Source organism: Lepidochelys kempii, chromosome 3 (genome assembly GCF_965140285.1).
Source record: "Lepidochelys kempii isolate rLepKem1 chromosome 3, rLepKem1.hap1, whole genome shotgun sequence".
Taxonomy (NCBI): domain Eukaryota; kingdom Metazoa; phylum Chordata; order Testudines; family Cheloniidae; genus Lepidochelys; species Lepidochelys kempii.
The window spans coordinates 105,245,605-105,263,506 of record NC_136382.1 but is presented as its reverse complement, the minus strand read 5'-3'; the positions used below and the strand labels follow the sequence as shown (position 1 = coordinate 105,263,506).

At 40.8% G+C, this 17,902-nt stretch overlaps 1 protein-coding gene across 7 annotated transcripts in view; it reads left to right on the top strand.

Annotated features, from left to right (window-relative positions):
• The window catches only part of MAP7 (microtubule associated protein 7), a 201,140-nt gene that overhangs the window by 95,884 nt on the left and 87,354 nt on the right, over positions 1 to 17,902 (top strand). For all 7 annotated transcript variants that reach the window (XM_073337419.2, XM_073337415.2, XM_073337417.2 and 4 more), the window contains exons 2-3: positions 10,837 to 10,938; positions 17,135 to 17,212. In XM_073337419.2, coding sequence (XP_073193520.1) covers positions 10,837 to 10,938; positions 17,135 to 17,212 — 180 coding nt within the window. The remainder of the gene's footprint in view (positions 1 to 10,836; positions 10,939 to 17,134; positions 17,213 to 17,902) is intronic.

Sequence of the window (17,902 nt, the reverse complement as noted above, 5' to 3'; positions counted from 1 at the left end):
CAGGCCCATACAACTTGCTGCCCAGCCAGCTGCCTAGCTCTGAAGGCAGCACCTCTGCCAGCAGCAGCACAGAAGTAAGCACAGCAGTACCGCAACCCCCCTACAATAACCTTGCGACCTGCCCTCAACTCCTTTTTGGGTCAGGATCCCTACAATTACAACACCGTGAAATTTCAGATTTAAGTAGCTGAAATCATGAAATTTATGATTTTTAAAATGCTATGGCTATGAAATCAACCAAAATGGACCATGAATTTGGTAGGGCCCTAGGTATAAATAAACTCACTGACTTCCAATTTTTATAATTCCCCATCCTCAGTCCATCAGACTATCTTCTGTTCAAGTAGCAAATCAGACAGGAGTGCCTAAAGGTTCCAGGACTGGAGTAAATGTCCCCCTCTGTACAGCTGTACTGGATGGAGTTTAAAAATGAACTCCAGGGTTAGGAAAAGGGAATGTTCTGAAAGTTTGGATCTGGATCCAAACTTAGTCTTGCCAATAGGTGGAACTTCATTTCCACTTCTGGAACAGAAAACAGTCAAAAAAGCTTTGCACTACCTTTGGGCTTAATTAGTTTAGAGGGCAAATTTGGATAATGTCAAATGGAAGGACCATGAACAAATAAGGTAAACTTGCAACTCATGAAATTAATGAATAAGGTAGACAATTGTCTGCTTACCAGCAAGCTCAGCAGCTGAACTGTCTGAGTTTAAAGCACAAGGAAAGCATGAAGTGCTATTTCAGTGATGAGATTTTTGTGGAAATGTCAGGGCAGATTCTATCCATGAACTGACTTGTATAGCTAGAAGAAAAGGAGTCCTCAGAAAGATGGAGGGACCAAGCTAGAATCTTCCATCTTGCAGAACATTCTTCTCAGAATAATGGCCCATTTTCTTCAGGCTGCTGACCAAATGGCCCTTTTTCAGTGGATCTTATAGCACAAAGGCCACAGACTTTTGCTGTGTCCTGGATAAGCTTGTTGTGCGACAGGTGAGTCTCTTAGGAATCTCCAAATTAATTATTGGCATACTATTCAATTTTTAGCATCTGCTACCAAACCTATTTAGTGCCAGCCCATGTCCATTTTTGTTGTATTTCAAAAAAAAAAGGAGACACTTTTGAGTGAATTTACATTTTCAAATGTCATCTTTTGTTGTTCTTACAGAGCTTGCTATACTAAATTGGACCATTAGTTTGTAAATTCAGCATTTTTGCTTTACAAGGCAGCGAAATAACCTATGCTGGTCCTAGTTAATTTTGCAATGCTGTACATATTTGGTTTCTCCCGTGACTCGTTCTGGTGACTTTTTCTGCATTGTACCCTGTAGTAAACATGGGGACACTGCGTGTAAAGTAGCAGTTTCTGAATTAGACTGAACTGCTCGATGTAGCAACCTCAACAAGTAAAGAATCTGAAAAAGTATAAGAATTGGAAGTTGGGGGGTGGGGAGGGGTATGGATTACAACTGCTAGTTGTTCTGAATTTCCCAGTACCACACTGTTACCTCTTCTGTGCCTGGGTGCTACTTTGGCTCTGTGATATCACCTTACTGCAGTTGCCACCTCTGATACTAGTTCCTTGTTCTTCTCTGATAATGGGATCATTGATGGGAAAGAGCTACTTGGCAGGGTGAGGGACTAACTGACAAATGGTGATGACAATATTGCTGGAAGAAAATTTTTTTCTATTATAATCTTTTCCATGCGAGAGAGGAAGCAGGTTCCGGCTGGGGGTGTGGACTCTGAGAGGCGGGTGGGCTCTGGGGTACAGCCGGGATGAGGGGTTTGGGGTGCAGGAGGGGACTCCAGGCTGGGGCAGGAGGTTGGGGTGCAGGAGGGGGTGTGGGCTCCAGGAGGGCGTTTGAGGGGGTTTGGGCTGTGGGCTCCGGATGGGTGACGCTTACCTCAGGCCGCTCCTGGAAGTGACCGGCATATCTGGCTCCTAGGCGGAGGGGCCAGAGGTGTCTGCACACTGCCCGCTCGCGCAGGCACTGACCGGAGTCGCCAGGGTCCCTTTTCAACCAGGCACTCAGGTCAAAAACCTGCGCCTGGCAACCCTAGGAGAGTTTGGAAGAGGACACTTTCTCCTCTTCTGCTCAATACCTATTTTATCCAGTAAAGAAACTAACTTGTCAAACACCTACAGATATTTGGATGCCTCCAGTTTACCAGCATGTGTATCTTCTCCTGTCACTAAACAGCCTCTGAGTACTTTAGCATCTGTTTTTTGGGTTTGGTTTTGTTTGTTTTTCTTGTTGGGAAGTGGACAGAAATTTACTACAGCTACTTGAGACAAAAGATTTTAACCGCAGCTGAGGGAAATGGAATGAGTAGTGTTACATTGGTTACTTAAGAAACATGATAAATTGACTAATAAATAATGAATTGAAGTAATAAAACATTATTTTTAGAAGTCTGTCAAGTTTTTCCACAGACTCTTTATTTAATCTGATACTTGTTAGATATTACCCCATGGTTATTTACACTATCTAAATAGATACATAAATTAAAATGCTTTTTAATTTAGCTTTGCCAATTGCTGCTCATTTAGGTTCAATGCGTACATGTAAATTCCCAAAGGCAATCTTAAAACCTGGAATTTTAAAGCCAAAATGATTTAAATAAGAGCAAAAATTACTTAAATAAATCAACAGCACAAACAGAATTCCCTACCGTATATTTGCAACAGATACGGCTTTTGTGCTGTTTTTCCTATCCTTAAGCAGGTAATGATAGGTTGTAAGGATATTAAAAATGCAAAGAGAGAGTTTAGCAGATCAGCAGGTTAAGTGTATTTTCTGTGCGTTTGCTACATCTCATTTTGCCGAGTTAGAGTCTTGCCATTGCTAATTTGGAGTTGTGTGTACATGGCAACCTCTACATACTAGGGAAATTGTGTGAGATGCAAAGGAAAAAGAAGCTGTGTGCAAAGTGCAGACTATGTGCAGAGGGAAAGTATTTGGCTTATTTATGGAATTCATGTTTCTTGCAGCGACTGCAGATTATTCCACAGGTTTGAAGTAGCATTGTCAAAGCTCATTTGTCCAATTGTGCAGTGTATCCATAACACGCAAGCTAGGGACTGCAGATCCTTGCAGTAGACCTAGTGGTGACTTGGGATGGCACTCTGAAGAATATTAAATGCAAATAACATTAAGGATGTCACTTAAACCCAAAAATTAATGAGATGCAGAGTACAGGTCTTCCCAGCTGATTCATTGTCTGGATATGTGATTTCCCGTGGATTTCAGACCCAATCAAAGAGGCTATGTTACTGGACTGCTTTAGGTAGGGTCTTTTGTCTAAATTTGTTGTTAAAATATATTTTAAAATTAGTGTTTTTATGAATGCACAGTGTGGCTTAGCTCTGCTACTGGCCTGCTGCATGACCTTGGGCAAGTCCTTCCTCTTTCTGTGACTCACATTCCCCATCTGTAAAACAGGGATAATGACACTGGCCTCCTTTTGTAGAGCACTTGCAGATCTCTGGGTGAGAAGCACTCTATAAGAGCTAGGTGGTATTATTATTATTATTATTGTTTTATTGGAAGCTGTTTGAAACAAGCTCCAACCTAGATTCTGCAAAGAGTGAAGACCTAAGCACATGCATAACTTTACCCACATGGGTAGCCATGTTAAAATCAGTGGAAATACTCATGTGGGTAAAGTTATGCATGTATTTAAGTCTTTGCAGGACAGGGACAAGATACGGTTTGACATTCTTTTTTATGCTTCCTTTAAGGGGACAGACATTGGGAAACCTCGCTCTGTGTAAAGAGAAACTGCAGGATGTAGAACAAGGCAAGAAGTCCACGGTGGGAAGCTAATTTGAGGAGGGTTGCATGAAGGGATCTTCTTTATGGAGAGGTGCTGGGAGTCAGGCAGGGACCTGTTTGTTTGACGGGGGAACAAAGCTCCATTGGGAGCTAGATGTGAAGTCTTTGTCAAGCAGGGAAGCTGTAAAAATCAGGGAGAGAAAATGTTGGCAGAAATTGATCTTCAGTGTGTTATACACTGACTTTGTGTGACCTTGGGCAAGTCACCACATCTCACTGGGCCTCAGTTCCCTACCTGTACAATGGGGATAATAGCACTCCCCTCCCTCAGTGGATATGTTGAGGATAAACACATTAAAAATTGTGAGGTACTACAGTGATGGAGGCAAAATTAATACCTCCACTAGTAGATAGTTCCCCAATTTAAAAAAATTCTGTTTAGTCTACACATAGCTCTCTTGGTTTCCAGAGTGCTTTAGGTTGTGAATCACTCAAGGTCAGTGGCAGAGCAGGTGTTAGAGCTGCTGCAGGGTGGCTGGCCCCAGTAAATTAAGTAGGTCTGGCACCCCTGTGCCAGAGCAGGTACTCCCAGTTAGGAGTATGGAGCAGCACCTGAGGGCTATAAAGTGTTAGAGAGAGTCCGGGTATTGGAAAGATTTGGTGAATCAGAGCTGACTGAGTAGGAGTCGGGCAGGAGAGAGCTGCCAAAGACTGCATGTTTGGGACCTGAGAGAAAGCTGAAGGCAGGAGAATAGCAGGAGGGGTTTGCTGGCTGGCATCCCAAGCCAGAGAGAACCAGGGCTGAAGGCAGGAGGAACAGCAGAGGGAGATGCCTGCTGGTTCTAAGCTGGAGCGCCAGAGTCATGGGCTGAAGGAGCTTACTTGCTGCCATCTCCAGGGCCAGGGAGCTGGACCCAGAACCATGAGGGGGATCAGGGATGAATTAGGAGTGCTCCCCTGGTAAAGATGATCTCCCAGCAGAGACGCTGTGGGGTTTCCTGCTCGGAAGAGCAGAGTTACACTCCAGAAGGATAGGCTGAGTTCGTTGCCATGGGACAGGGGAGGACTGCTAGAGAGTCTTGATGTAGTTGCAAGTACTTGTGTGTGGTATGTGGGGCATTGTGGGGTGAGATTTCAGGTGAGCTCACTGACTATTTCCACTGGGGTGAGAAATGAACTATATATTTTGAGACTTTGGTTTTGGACCATTTGCACAATGTTATATAATAAACCAGCTCCAAGGAAGGTATTGTGTCAAATGAATCTGAAATGGAGTTACTGGGGACTCTGAAAGGGGAAACTGAGGCAGGTGTGCCTGTCACGCTGCTGTCTGCCACAGGAGGTCATTCCTTCAGTATTGCTCTATGATGAGAACTCAGAATTTTCTGGCTCCTGAGCCCACGTTCAGTTATTAGACCATGCTGCAACCAATACAGTCATATGCTTTAGATTTGGAAACAGAGCTGTCTGGTTGTCTAGATAGTCCATTTATGGTATAAAGTAATCTATCTCATATGACATACTACTAACAGTGGCTATTTCCATAATGTCACTGCCTATTCTTACTTCATGTATTGTACCGTTAAAATTCACACTTGTGGTATCCGGTTAATTTCAGCATCACTTTGTGCAGTAAAATGACTATGAATTGAAACCTCTTCCCACAAACACTGTCCTAGTATAGAAAATACAGCACCAGTGTTGCTGTTTGTACACAATATCTTATTACAAGTAAAGCTGGGTAAATAAATAACTGATTTTTTAATTTATTTTTTTGCTACATTGAATAATAGATCAACAAATAAATAAAATGTACTTTGAATTTGAAACAAAGTAAAGAAAATTTGAATTTCTTGGCAAAATAACAAGCTAAAATTGTTTGGGATGGAATGACGCCATTTGTTTAACCCAAAGCAATTTTTTGATGCTTTTTCTTTTATTAGGAAATTTCAAAAATGAAAGTGAGAATGGTTCATGCACATATGAAAATTTGCCTGGCTCTGATTATAATTATGCTATCTATACTATGCAGTCACAATTAAATCATTGATTTAGAATTAACAAGATGTTTCATAGGTGTGCAATGCAGTGTGGGGAGAAAAAAGTGCAAATGCACTGTTAAAGATGTGCAAACAACAGCTGAGTAAAATCAATTTGAAAAAAAAAAAACTAACACCACAAAAATAAAGAACCTAAAAAGTTTCAGATTGAGCCTGTGAACTACATCAATCTTATGAACACATGCATGTGTTTAACATAATTCACATGAATGAATAGGAACATAGGACTGGCAGGGACTTCTTGGGTCATTGAGTTCAGTCCCCTGCTATCGCAACCCTATCATATAATCCTGTTCATAAATTTATCAAGCTCCGTTTTACACCTAGTTAAGTTTCTTGCCCCCACAGTTCCTATTGAGAGGCTGTTCCAGAGCCTCGCCCCTCTGATGGTTAGAAACCTTCTAATTTCCAGCCTGAATTTGTTCCTAGCCAGTTTATACCAATTTGTTCTTATGCCAACATTGTCCTTTAGCTTAAATAGCTCTTCTCCCTCCTGGTGTTTACTCCCCTGGTGTATTTACACAGAGTAATGATATCACCTTTCCGCCTTAGTTTTGCTAGATTAAACAAGACAAGCTCTTTTAGTCTCCTTGTAAAATAGTGTTTGTTCCCCTGATCAGCTGAGTAGTCCTTCTCTGCACCTGTTCCCATTTGAATTTATTTTTTGAACGTGGGTGACCAGAACTGTACACACTATTCCAGTTGAGGCCTTACTAGGGTCTTGTACAATGGTATTAATACATACTTCCCAATATCTACTGGATGCCCGTCTCACTGAAGTCAATGGAACTACTCACATGAGTAAAGTTAACCATGTACATAGCTGTTTGCAGGATCGGGACCTAAAACACTCAACATTGCCAAAAGGAAATAGTAAACCACTTCCCAAAGATTACTTCGCATGACAGAGTTTCAGTACATCGCCGATATAAATTAAAAAAGGAGATTAGTTAACAGGCAAACTTCAGTCTTGAGAGACCATGGGTATGCACCCCTGAGAGGTAAAGAATGTACTCAGTTGGTTTTATGGCAGCCGCGAATGTGGCTGAAGAAACCCACCAACTCGAGAGAGACAGTCCCTGCTGTAGCTGTCACACTTAAAGGTGATGGTTTGACCCTTTGGGCTCCGTCCTCTGTGAGCTCTTTTCTCCTCTGCTAAGCTGGATGGCTTCCTCTTGTAACTCCGGAGACCTGTGTTGAGCTCCTGTTTCCAAAGGCTGTGGTCTTGAATGTGATCTTCCCATTTGTCCACATCCATGTCCATTTCTTCTCACTTGCACACATCCTTGAAATGCAATTTTGGGCATCCTTCACCATAGGGGATGTCCCTTGGGATGTGCCCATCATTCATTCCACACACATGCCCAACCCAGCAGAGGTGTCTCTGTCTGAGGAGTGTTTGCATGCTGAGTATGCTGGCCTTCTTGAGCACTTCAATGTTGGTGACTCTGTCCCTCCAGGAGATACCAAAGATTCACTGAAAGCTGTTGAGCCTCTTTTCCTGCTATGTCTCTCTCCCATGCAAAAGTGTGCTGATAACACACACATGGTACACACAGTTCTCTGTGTGTTCTGTCAGTTTGTTGTTTTTGCCAAACCCTCTTCAGTCTAGACATTGTTGTGGTGGCTTTTCCAGGGCGGATGTTGAGTTGTTTAAAGTGAAAGGTTGACTGCGATAGTGGACCCCAGGTATGTGAACTCATTCACCACTTCAAGTTCATAGTTGTTCTTGATGGAAAGTGCTTCCTCAACTCCTTGGCACATTATGTTAGTCTTTTTTAGGCTTATAGTAAGCCTGAAGTCTTGGCAGGCTTTGGTAAAACTGTCCATTAGGCTTTGAAGATGAACTTCTGTGTGGGTCATCAGTGACGCAGCAGTGAAAAAAGGAGATTATAACTAAAGTAACAAAAATATACAGCGTGTTTCAAATGCACTGTTTTGAAAATGGTATGTTTAGAGGCTAAGTGCTCACGAAGTTGTATTATTTTTCTGTTGTATTTTTTCAAAGGTGGTTGTGCATATAAGGGCTAGGCAAAAAGCATCTGAAATTCTATAACATAATTTTTATTGCTTAGTACAGTGGACAAACCCTTTTGCTAAGTTCCCATCCAATATGACATTAAAATAGCAAGATATTGAACTCTCAGAGCAGCCTTTGCAATGGAAATGTTAACAGGTCTTGACCTCCATTGTGCTGCTTTTTAGCAGTGGAGTAATTTATTGTGGATAGAGCCAGCCCCAGCCAGGTGCTACAAGGATGACTTCCCTTGACTTTTGGGTATGTCTACACTACAGCTGGGAGCATGCCTCTCAGTAGAGGTAGACAGACTTGCACTAGCTCGCTAAAAATAGTGTGGATGTTGTGGTATGGGTGATAGCACAGGCTAGCCATCTGAGCATAGACCCAGGTGGTCAGGTGGGCTTGTACTTGTGGCCACCCATGCCACAACATTCTTACTGCTACTTTTAGCATGCTAGTGCATGTCTGTCCACCTTACTGGGAGGCATGCTCCCAGGTGCTGTGTAGACAATACCCTTGGTGGCTCCATGGTTAATGCTTATTAGAGCTGGTCAAAAAATGCCAATTATTATTTTGTAAGACATGTTTTTAAAAAATTCCAAAACGTCTCACACAATTTCTTTCCAAAAAGCAAAAAAATGTTTGATTGTCAAAAAACACTCTCAGGAAAACTCCTGGCTTTTGAAAACTGATGTTTTTAATGGAAAATTTTCAGTTTCCATTTTTTCATCAGAAGCCCAGATGTAGATGCTGTATAGCACCTTAGTCACGCTCCTTTCTATTTTACCCACCCTAAACTATGACTGATGAAATAAAGCACTTCATGCAGGATCAGTAAAGAGCTTAATAGCAAAGCTTTATTGTTAATCCTTCCAGATCGTGCTTAAATGATTTTATTTTTTCCCAAGGAGCATATATAGAGTCTTCAAGCAAACAATACTAGGAAATCCCTTGGGGCCTCCTGAAAGTTTTTTAATTATGTTTTCAATACCATCTCTCTGATTACCTGGGACTTAAAAGCTTCACTTAGCAAAGTGAACCTAATGGAGCAATACTTGTTAGCGTTGAAAGCTATGGCAATCAAATTTCTCCAGCTCTCATTTCTAATGAGATTTTCAGTTAAACAATTTAGATTTTTAAAAGTATATTGGTTTTGCTACAAATCTCCCTTTTCCTTTGAGTCAGAATTTGTTCGAACCATTGGAAATAATTCTAAAAACCCTTCCACAAAGTTTGACCATCATTCTAATTTTCCCAGGTTGTTTGGCTTTAGGAAATTGTACTCATCCATACAGTAGAAGAGTATACCTCAGAGGCAAACCATTAGCTGAGAGAGACATGAAATCTGACTGGCTGGCTTTGTTTTCATCAAATATAAACAGAGTAAGGTTACTATTTTGATTTATGCCTAAGATTAAATACACTTGAAAGTGAAGCTTTCCATTTTTTCTTTCTCAGTAGGAGTAAAGGAGTTTGTCGAGCCCAGAAGCATCTCTTTCTGGACCCACAAAGGGCCAATGTCTATTGAAATCAATGAGACGCTTTTTCTACTGACTTCAGCAGGCTTTCAATCAAGCCCTAAATTGTCATCTGAACCTATAGCAGAGGTTTATGGTGTGCTCGTAAAATATAAACAGTCTTTGAAGTGTTGTTAATGTTTTGTGCAGTAAATGTAGGAAGCTGGGACTTGCTTTTGACTCTTAGCAATATAAATTCCTCTTTACTTCAGTGCACAGAATGTTATAATAGGTGATACATAAATTGGAGTCACGGCTGGGCAAAAATTTTCAGACAAATAGTTTATTTGCCAAAAATAAATGCAGTTTCAGTCGACCCAAAACCACGTGCAAATTTGACCCAATTAATTTCAACTGGGAAAATGGTTTTCAGGGCCAGCTTCAGAAAAAAGTGTGTTTGTGGTAGATACACAAATGTTTGCTCCCCCGTTACAACATTTAGCCCAATAATTAGGGCACTTACATGGGTATAGGAGCCCCAGGTTTGAGTTCTTACTCTATAGCAGAGACTTGAACTCAGATCTGCCCCCTCCTTATGTGAGCATCCTAACTGCCAGCCTCTAGGCTGTTCTGTGGTGTGGGTTCTTTCAATTCTCCTGGTGAAGCTGTTCCACTTTGTACGAATACAGAACTAGTCATTGGGTCAAAGAGAGAGTGAGAATGACTCAGTAGCCTGGTGATTAAGGCACTCAACTGGGAAGTAGGACATATGGTGTTAAATCCCTCCTCTGAAACAGGCAGGGATGAGAGAGTCCCTCTTTTCTGAACCTGACCAGACTTTTCCAATTTGCTGACATATATTCTGAACGTTTTTGGAACCGAACCAAATGTTTGTTCTGATTTTCCAGTTTGCCGGCTGAACCAAAAAATCAGTTATTTGCCCAGCTCTAGCTGGAGTGTTTGTGCTACTCCTAAATCACTGGGCAGCCTCAGTCTGTTGTTGCTTGTGCTGCTTTACTGCTGTTAGCCCTGATTAAGAGCCCAATCCAGCTCCTTCTGAAGGAAATGGAACAGGTGTTTGAAGGCTGATGAATTTGGGGATATGTGGCTGGTTTTGGAAGCAGTGGTCTCATATGCTGGTCAGAGGTAATGGCTCAACATGGATTTAAGCATCGCTGAGAGGATAGGAGAAAAAAATGAGCCTTTAGTAGTATAGCATAGACAATTCAGAGACAGGATTAAAGGGAGCACTGTAGAGGGGGAATTTTGTTATACATCTTTCTTCAACCTAAATGTGGAGTTGCATGGCTAGATAATCATGCATGCTGTTGAAATTTTATGGGGAAATTTGGAAGGACCATTTGTCTACCCCAAATGTTATAGGATACTTTTTCTAAAATAACAGGCATGCCCAGAGTTGTTAATTAAATGCTATATAACATTAATAACTTACAGTGTAATAGAGAGAGACTGTTTTCTAATAGCATGGTTAATTAAGTAATCTCTTTCCCTTCTCTTTTTAGCATCCGAAGACACTAAAGTACAAGACGAGAAAGCTGCTTCTTCCAGCCATCCCACTTCTGCTGCTTCAAGGCAAAGCCCCAACAACTCTGCAGCTAAAGCAGGTACGCCATTACACACTTCTTACCACCACTACTTGTTTGCCTAGACTACAGAAAAGCTGTTATTTTTGTAGAACCTTTAAAAAAACCTCTTATATTTCATCTGCTGCTACTTCAGTTGAAAATAATTATGAATGATTATTCCTATTCAGCTGTGCTGATTATGCACAAAGAATTAAAAAAGCTTTTTTAATTTTGTTCTGAAAAATGGAAAAAAAGTCATCTCTCTTTCTGTGCTTACACCAGAAAAAGCATATGAAATCAGTGGGCTACCATGGGGTAGTTTCATACCCTTGCTTGCTACAATTTAAATAGTTGTGTAGACAAGCCTTTAGTTCCTAAATGGAAGGAGTCAGGTCTCAGTGCATGAGGTGCAACCTTAAAGCCAGCAAGGCTGCATCTGCACTACTAAAATTAGTACCCATGTTTCAGAATGGTGCCACTTTCCCCTGCTAAGACAAGTGTAGACAAGGCTCATATGCGTTTTCATTCCATGGTTATAACAATGCCAGAGTCCAGTCGTAAGCAGTCGTTCACACTGAGTGAGTGGAGTTCCTGCCCCACCCCAAACAAAACCCAGCTCCTAAAGCTTGGTTCTCCACTCAGTCCCAGGGGCAAAGTGGAGATGGAGTTGTTTCTGAGTTTCTAGGCTCCATGCGCATTAGAGCTTTAAAAGAGCACCTGTAACCTACGCCACTAGAATAAAGTCCCTCGGGGACCTTGCACCAGTGGCCGACTGGGCATAGCAGCACTTCACGGCTCACCAAGTGCTCCCTCCCTCTTCTTATACCAAGCCATAACTACGTAAATGCTATACAAAAAACAAAACAAAAAAGAGAGTGCTACCGTGTAGTGTCCAGAATGAGTCTCAGCTATGTATTAGTATCAAACGTTCCTTTTTTTAAATTATATTTTATTTTATCTCTTAAGGTTGAATTCACTGGTACATTTTGTGTATTTTGTAGAACTCTGGAGTAGCACAAAATCGCTGCAGTGTAGTGGCCAGTTACACCAGGTTTACAGTTGTTTTGCATCAGTGAAACAGTGCAAACCAGTCAGAGTTTACTAGTGAATCTGGCCCTTAACTTGCAATTGGTTTCTTGATTTAGCTGATACAGTTGTTTTTACCACTGTTATGAAAACATACTCAAAGCTTTTTCATGACATGGTAGTAAAAATGCCCCAGTCCTGTCCTGAACAAAGCTTACTCTGTGAGTGGGTGAAGTGGCGATGGTGGTGGTGTTTTTATGGTATAATTATTTTTGTAAAAAATACACATGCACACTTACTAAGTAATCTTCCAGGATGTGAAACTGGAACTTGACTGTCATAGCTGAAAGGAAGCAGATCTATTTTTTTTTAAGTTATCTAAAAGGGTTTGAGGCAGACGAGAAGAGGACAGTGCAAGGATTAGGGAGATAGAGTGAATGTAGATGAGAGGGAAGGCTCTTCCTTTGAATAGCACTGGTGGCCAACACACAGTCCTCCTTTCCCATGGGCCGCCCACACATACCAGCTTCCCCCTATCCTGTCCACTTCCTCATTCTCTCCCAATGACCTCCCTCACTGTCCACCTCAGGTCTCCCAACACCACAAAGCAGTACCATGAGAGTCAAGAGGAGAAGGGAAGGGGTTGTGTGTGAGGAGAGCTTGTGGGTCTTGAGTGAAGATGAGCATGAAGAAAGGAGCATTATCTGTGATGTCACAATGGCCCCAGTTAAGAGTGGCCTGAGCTACTGAAGCTGGCCCATAGTCTATGAAGTAATCTTAATAATTAGATATAATAATCAGTAACTTAGCATAACTATAACCTAATTTCTTCAAAAGTAACCTATGCAGAAAACTTCAATTAATATTCATTATATGGAAAGTTTGAAGAGTCTCTATTATTCCATTGCTAAGATAGTTGGAGGCAAAAAAGGTTGATACTTTGTGCTAAATTTCTTAAGGGATCCATTTTAATTATAAGTCCTAAACTAATTTCATAGATTTACTGGTAAATTCTCAGAAAATTTATTCATTCTGTACTCAAAAAGGAAGCACTCAAAAGCAAACTTTTATGGAGAATTCACTGTATTTTCATGGGAGTTGCATCCCTGCTTTAAGTTATAAATTAAACTTTAGCTATGGAACCATGAGCAGTGCCTCCCTGTTAACTTCAGAGCACTCCTGTCAGACAGGTAAAACATTGAGCATTGGTATATTATGCCCTGAAACTCTGTTAGGTATAATTATCTCAATAATATAATGAAATGGGGAGCTGAGCATAATGAATACAAAAACATTGCAGTATGACCACTCAGCAGCTTCCACACCAATGGCCTGATCCTGCAACGTGCTTCAGCACCTTCTACAAGAAGCTGTGCACCCTCAGCTCCCACTTCAGTGAATGAGAGCTAGGGGAACCCTGCATCAGCGGCCCCTAGCAGCCCATCTTCCATCTCGCTGCGGGAGAACCCCGAGCATGTGACCGTGATAAATAAGATTAAGGCTGAGTTATGTTACTCTGAACATACAGACTGGCATTTTTACACTTCTCTAAAGTGCCAGTCCCTCTGGGACCCAGACATGCGTGTATTGAACTGAGAGACCCTGTCTAAATGTGCAAAGAGATGAGAGACAAAAGGGGTGGCAGTGCCCTGTGGAACTTTTCTATCTAACCACATATTTTAAAATTATATACTCAAGTGTCAACTGATCAGTGGGATCCAGAGTGCTATTGTTGGCATTTGGGCACGAGGCCAAACAATGAAGGGTTGATTTCCAGACCTAGTGGAGACATATAATTAACCTAGTAGGATTTGCTTCATTACCCCTGTCTATTCCAACCACCAACAGAGCAGAGGCAGGTGTGATATTTGGTTTGCCACTAATCCCTGAGCTCTCATACCCAAAATTTTGCCAAAATTTACTACTACTTACACACACCCAAAAAATACAATGGAGAACAACCCATGTTAGAATACAGGCGCACCCCCTGCACAATTTGGGACATGCTGAATTCCATGAGGCTTTTTGAGCATTTCTGTCAGGATTGTTAAATGTGCAGTGTAGCAAGAAGAATTGAGTTCTTTATATTGAATGGCAGAGAGCACTTTTTTTTATTCAAGCCGCTGCTCATTATTGGCCAGTCTCTAGAAAAGACTTTCACAATTCATCTTTCCTTATAATCTTTGTTCCTTTCAGAGGAATCCTTCTCCTTCTCTCCTATGTAAACATCTGACAAAAGGTAGAAAAGAACCAGGTAGGGAATAGTGTATTCTGAAAGAAGCAGCATGTACTCTAGAAGATGATCCTGATGTCCCCGATTGCTTACCACCAAGTTGACAGAATGCTGAAGTTGCTGAAAACAAACTCTTTCCTGGGGGAATTCATATTTATTGCACAATGATCCAAATGTCTACAGCCTACTCGACTTGGAAAGATCCATAAACTGTCCTCTCTGGGCCAGTCACAAGAATTGAGGGGTTTGTTGGCATTCCAGAAGGCTGTGTTAACCCATATCTAGCCCCTGTATGCTAAAAAGAATGGACAAGAGCCATTTTTCTTAAATCAATCCAAATTCTGAATATCTACCATGCATGGGAGCCAGAATCAAAACTGGCATAAAACAGCATAGCTACATAGTCTTCAGTAATCTAGGCCAATATACAATAGTTAAGAATCTGGCCTGGTGAGTTTAGGTAACAAATTACCTGTATCCTTGTTAATGGCTTTTCACTTCACTTTAGTAATGTTAACCTAATTTTCAGCTTGTAGCCCAGTTAATAAATTTATGTTTCATTCTACCAACATTGAATGTGATTTGCCACTGGTATTCTAGTCTTACATTAGTGTAACTCATTGAATCAGGACTGTAATCTCTAACCACTAATCAGATTGGTATTACATCATCAGATCATTGTTCACTGATAACATTTTTAAAATAATTAAACTTAAGCTAGGGAGCAACAATTTATTCATCCAAGATGGCAAGGATCTGTCATTCTAGTGCACCAGCATCAAGTCAGATGATTATATCTAAATTATTTATTTACTGTAAGTCATAAATCAGTTTTTAAACATCTCAACTTCACTCCAACATTTATTTTCCACAAATATGTTAGTTTTGCCTCAACTTTATTCAGTGAAAGTGTTATTTTCTATTGGACCATAGCTTTGGATATTATAAAACCAGATTTTCAAAGTAAGGTGCAGTCATATGCAGACATTAGCAAGCACAGACTTACTTATGCGCACACATCCTTGATATGATTGTGTATATCAAGTATATGTGAACTCACGTTGCATAACTGAATGTATAAATTGAGTGCCACTTGCTTTACTTGAAAATTGGTGCGTTTGAGATTCTAAAAGCACAACAGTGTCTGTATTAATAGTTACCTTGCTTACATTATTATTTAGATTCCAGTCACATCCAGAGTGTACTAGTCTCTTTTCATGATGAAGACGCAGTCCCAGCCCCATTCTTTTTGTTTTAATATGAAAACTATAAAAACTAATTCTTCCCAGTATCAAAATAACACTGACTGTTTATTATACCCAGAAATCTTTTCTATCATTCTGTTTTTCTGTTGTTGTTTTGTTTTTTTTAGTAAACTTTTCAGTACTTGTGAGGAGTGTCAAATTAACAACCCTGAAGACCGAACTCATTTATCTAAAGAACAAATAAAGAATAGGTAGTGGCAAAGCAAGTTGTCCCACCTCTCCCCTGACAAAGCACCCTCAGTGGGCGGTCCAGCTGCTGTGGGAATGGGGCTCAGTGGGGAGGGGATCCGGGTGCAGATGGCTTGTTGGGGTGGTCCAGGTGCAGAGGAAGTGGGGCTCATCAGGGTGGTTCTGAATGTGGGGGGTGAGGCTCGGCGGGAGGGCCTGGGTATGAGGGGTTCTGGATGCATGGGGGTTGGGCAGATGGTGGAGCAGCTCCTTGTACAGGGATCCCTCCCCCTGCAGCTGATGAGTGATGAGTGCAGAAAGCGGGTGGAGGAGGTTTGCAGAGCTTCCTGCAGTGGGGGAGGGTGGAACTGGGCATGGGTCTGACCCAGCCCCAGGTGCAATGCAGGGGAAGAGGAAGTCCCGTCCTCCCCAGCTCAGCTGTGACTATCAGCTGAGCCCGGCACAGGGTATGAGCCACAAGCCAGGTCTTTCCCAGTCCTGCTCCTTGCCCCACAGTAATTTACCTCTCTGCCAGCTGCCCTGGGCACCCAAAACATACTGCTGGGGAGGGTTGCATGACCGCTCTTGTGGCTTCCCTTTGCTTCCCTGTCAGAAAGTCATTTTTCTGTGAGGAAGCAAAGAAATCTGTGGGGGACATAAATTCCGCGCATTACTTTGTCAAGATCTGACTTGGTTTTTCACGTACTGCACTTCTCAACAGTCCTCAAAGAAATGGCTTTTTCAAAGCTATTACCATTTCATGGTCTATGTACTGCACAGTGAGCATACTCTGTGGTTATGTATCAAGGAGGGGTTTCAGTGTCTTATCGGAAATTACAATGCAACATCAATGAGATATTACACTATTGCCCTGTCAGCTTCAGCAAAAAAAAAAATCAAAATACATGATGTATGATTGGTTTTTACTTTTCTAACATAGAACAGATCGCTTATAGGCCAATGTAGGCATTGATTCAGGAAAGCATTTAAGTTTGTGTTTATTTTTAAGCATGCTATGATATTACTTATGTGGTTAAAGTTAAGCTCTGATGAATCTGCCATCATTTTTTAAAATTTCAGAAATGTCCCTATTACTTAACAGCATCTTACTGTATTTCATCTTTGAGATAAGTTGATTGTTTTTTTCCCCCAAACTGTACCCACACAAAAAAAGAACCAAAGTTGACTCCAAAGTGATTTTTAAAGTCTCTAAGTTATAAAGATTTTAAAAATATATCTAGCTTTGTTGTAGCAAGAACAGGCAACCTTGCTAGAGGGATCAGAGTTGCCACTTTACCCTAGATTTTTCAGTGAGCATTTATGTTGGTTCTTTTCACCTTGGTATAATTAGAATGGGTTCACACTTATACTAAATAGATAGTCTTCATTTAATGTGAGGAATTTTTGGAGACACTGGATTTTATGTTTGAGACTGCCATTATAGCTTCCATTATAGGTAGTGGTTGCTGTTCTAGTAAACTTGCATTTTCTAAAATAAGATCTTAATCTCTCTTTCTGATTTTTTGTTTATTTGTTGTTGCAGACCATCCACCTGTACTAAAAGTTGATGACAGACAACGGCTTGCACGGATACGGAGAGAGGAACGGGAAAAGCAGTTAGGTGAGACATATAACGTTATTTAGCAGCTATAATTTTCAGGATTGTACTTTTTGGGTAGAAGTACCTAATAGTATAATATGCTTATCCCTAGCAGCATAAGGAAAAATCATGTAATTAAATATGCAGTATTGTTCTTTTAGACATCTCATTACATCTTGAGGGTAGACCTGGTGTTCATGCATATTCTGGTATTTTACTGGTCCTATTACATTACATTACTGGTCCTATTACATGTGTCTTAAAGCTCTTTACAGTATTGAACTAAATGGGCCAAATTCTGCTCTCATTTACATCAGAATAAGTGAAAATAGCTCCACCGATTTCTTCTGTGGAGGTTCTCCAGACTTAGAGCAGAATTTTTCCTAATACATTGAACACAATCCTGTGTTGTACATAAAACATGATAGCAAATTATATCAATGTATAGATTGAATTTTAGATTTGTTTTTTATTTTTATTTTTACTTGATCAGATTCTTTTTTTCTGCTTAGTGTATTGATTGCATCTGTTCATGCCATTAAAGTAATAGTGTGTGCATACACAGTACTCATAACCAGACTATCCAGATAAATATTTACACCAAGGTTAATTGACGAGCAGCTATTTTTTATCTAGATGTAGGATAACAAAACAAATTACAGGCTATAATCTTTGTATTTTTCTTACACACGATTTCTAATAATAAATCAC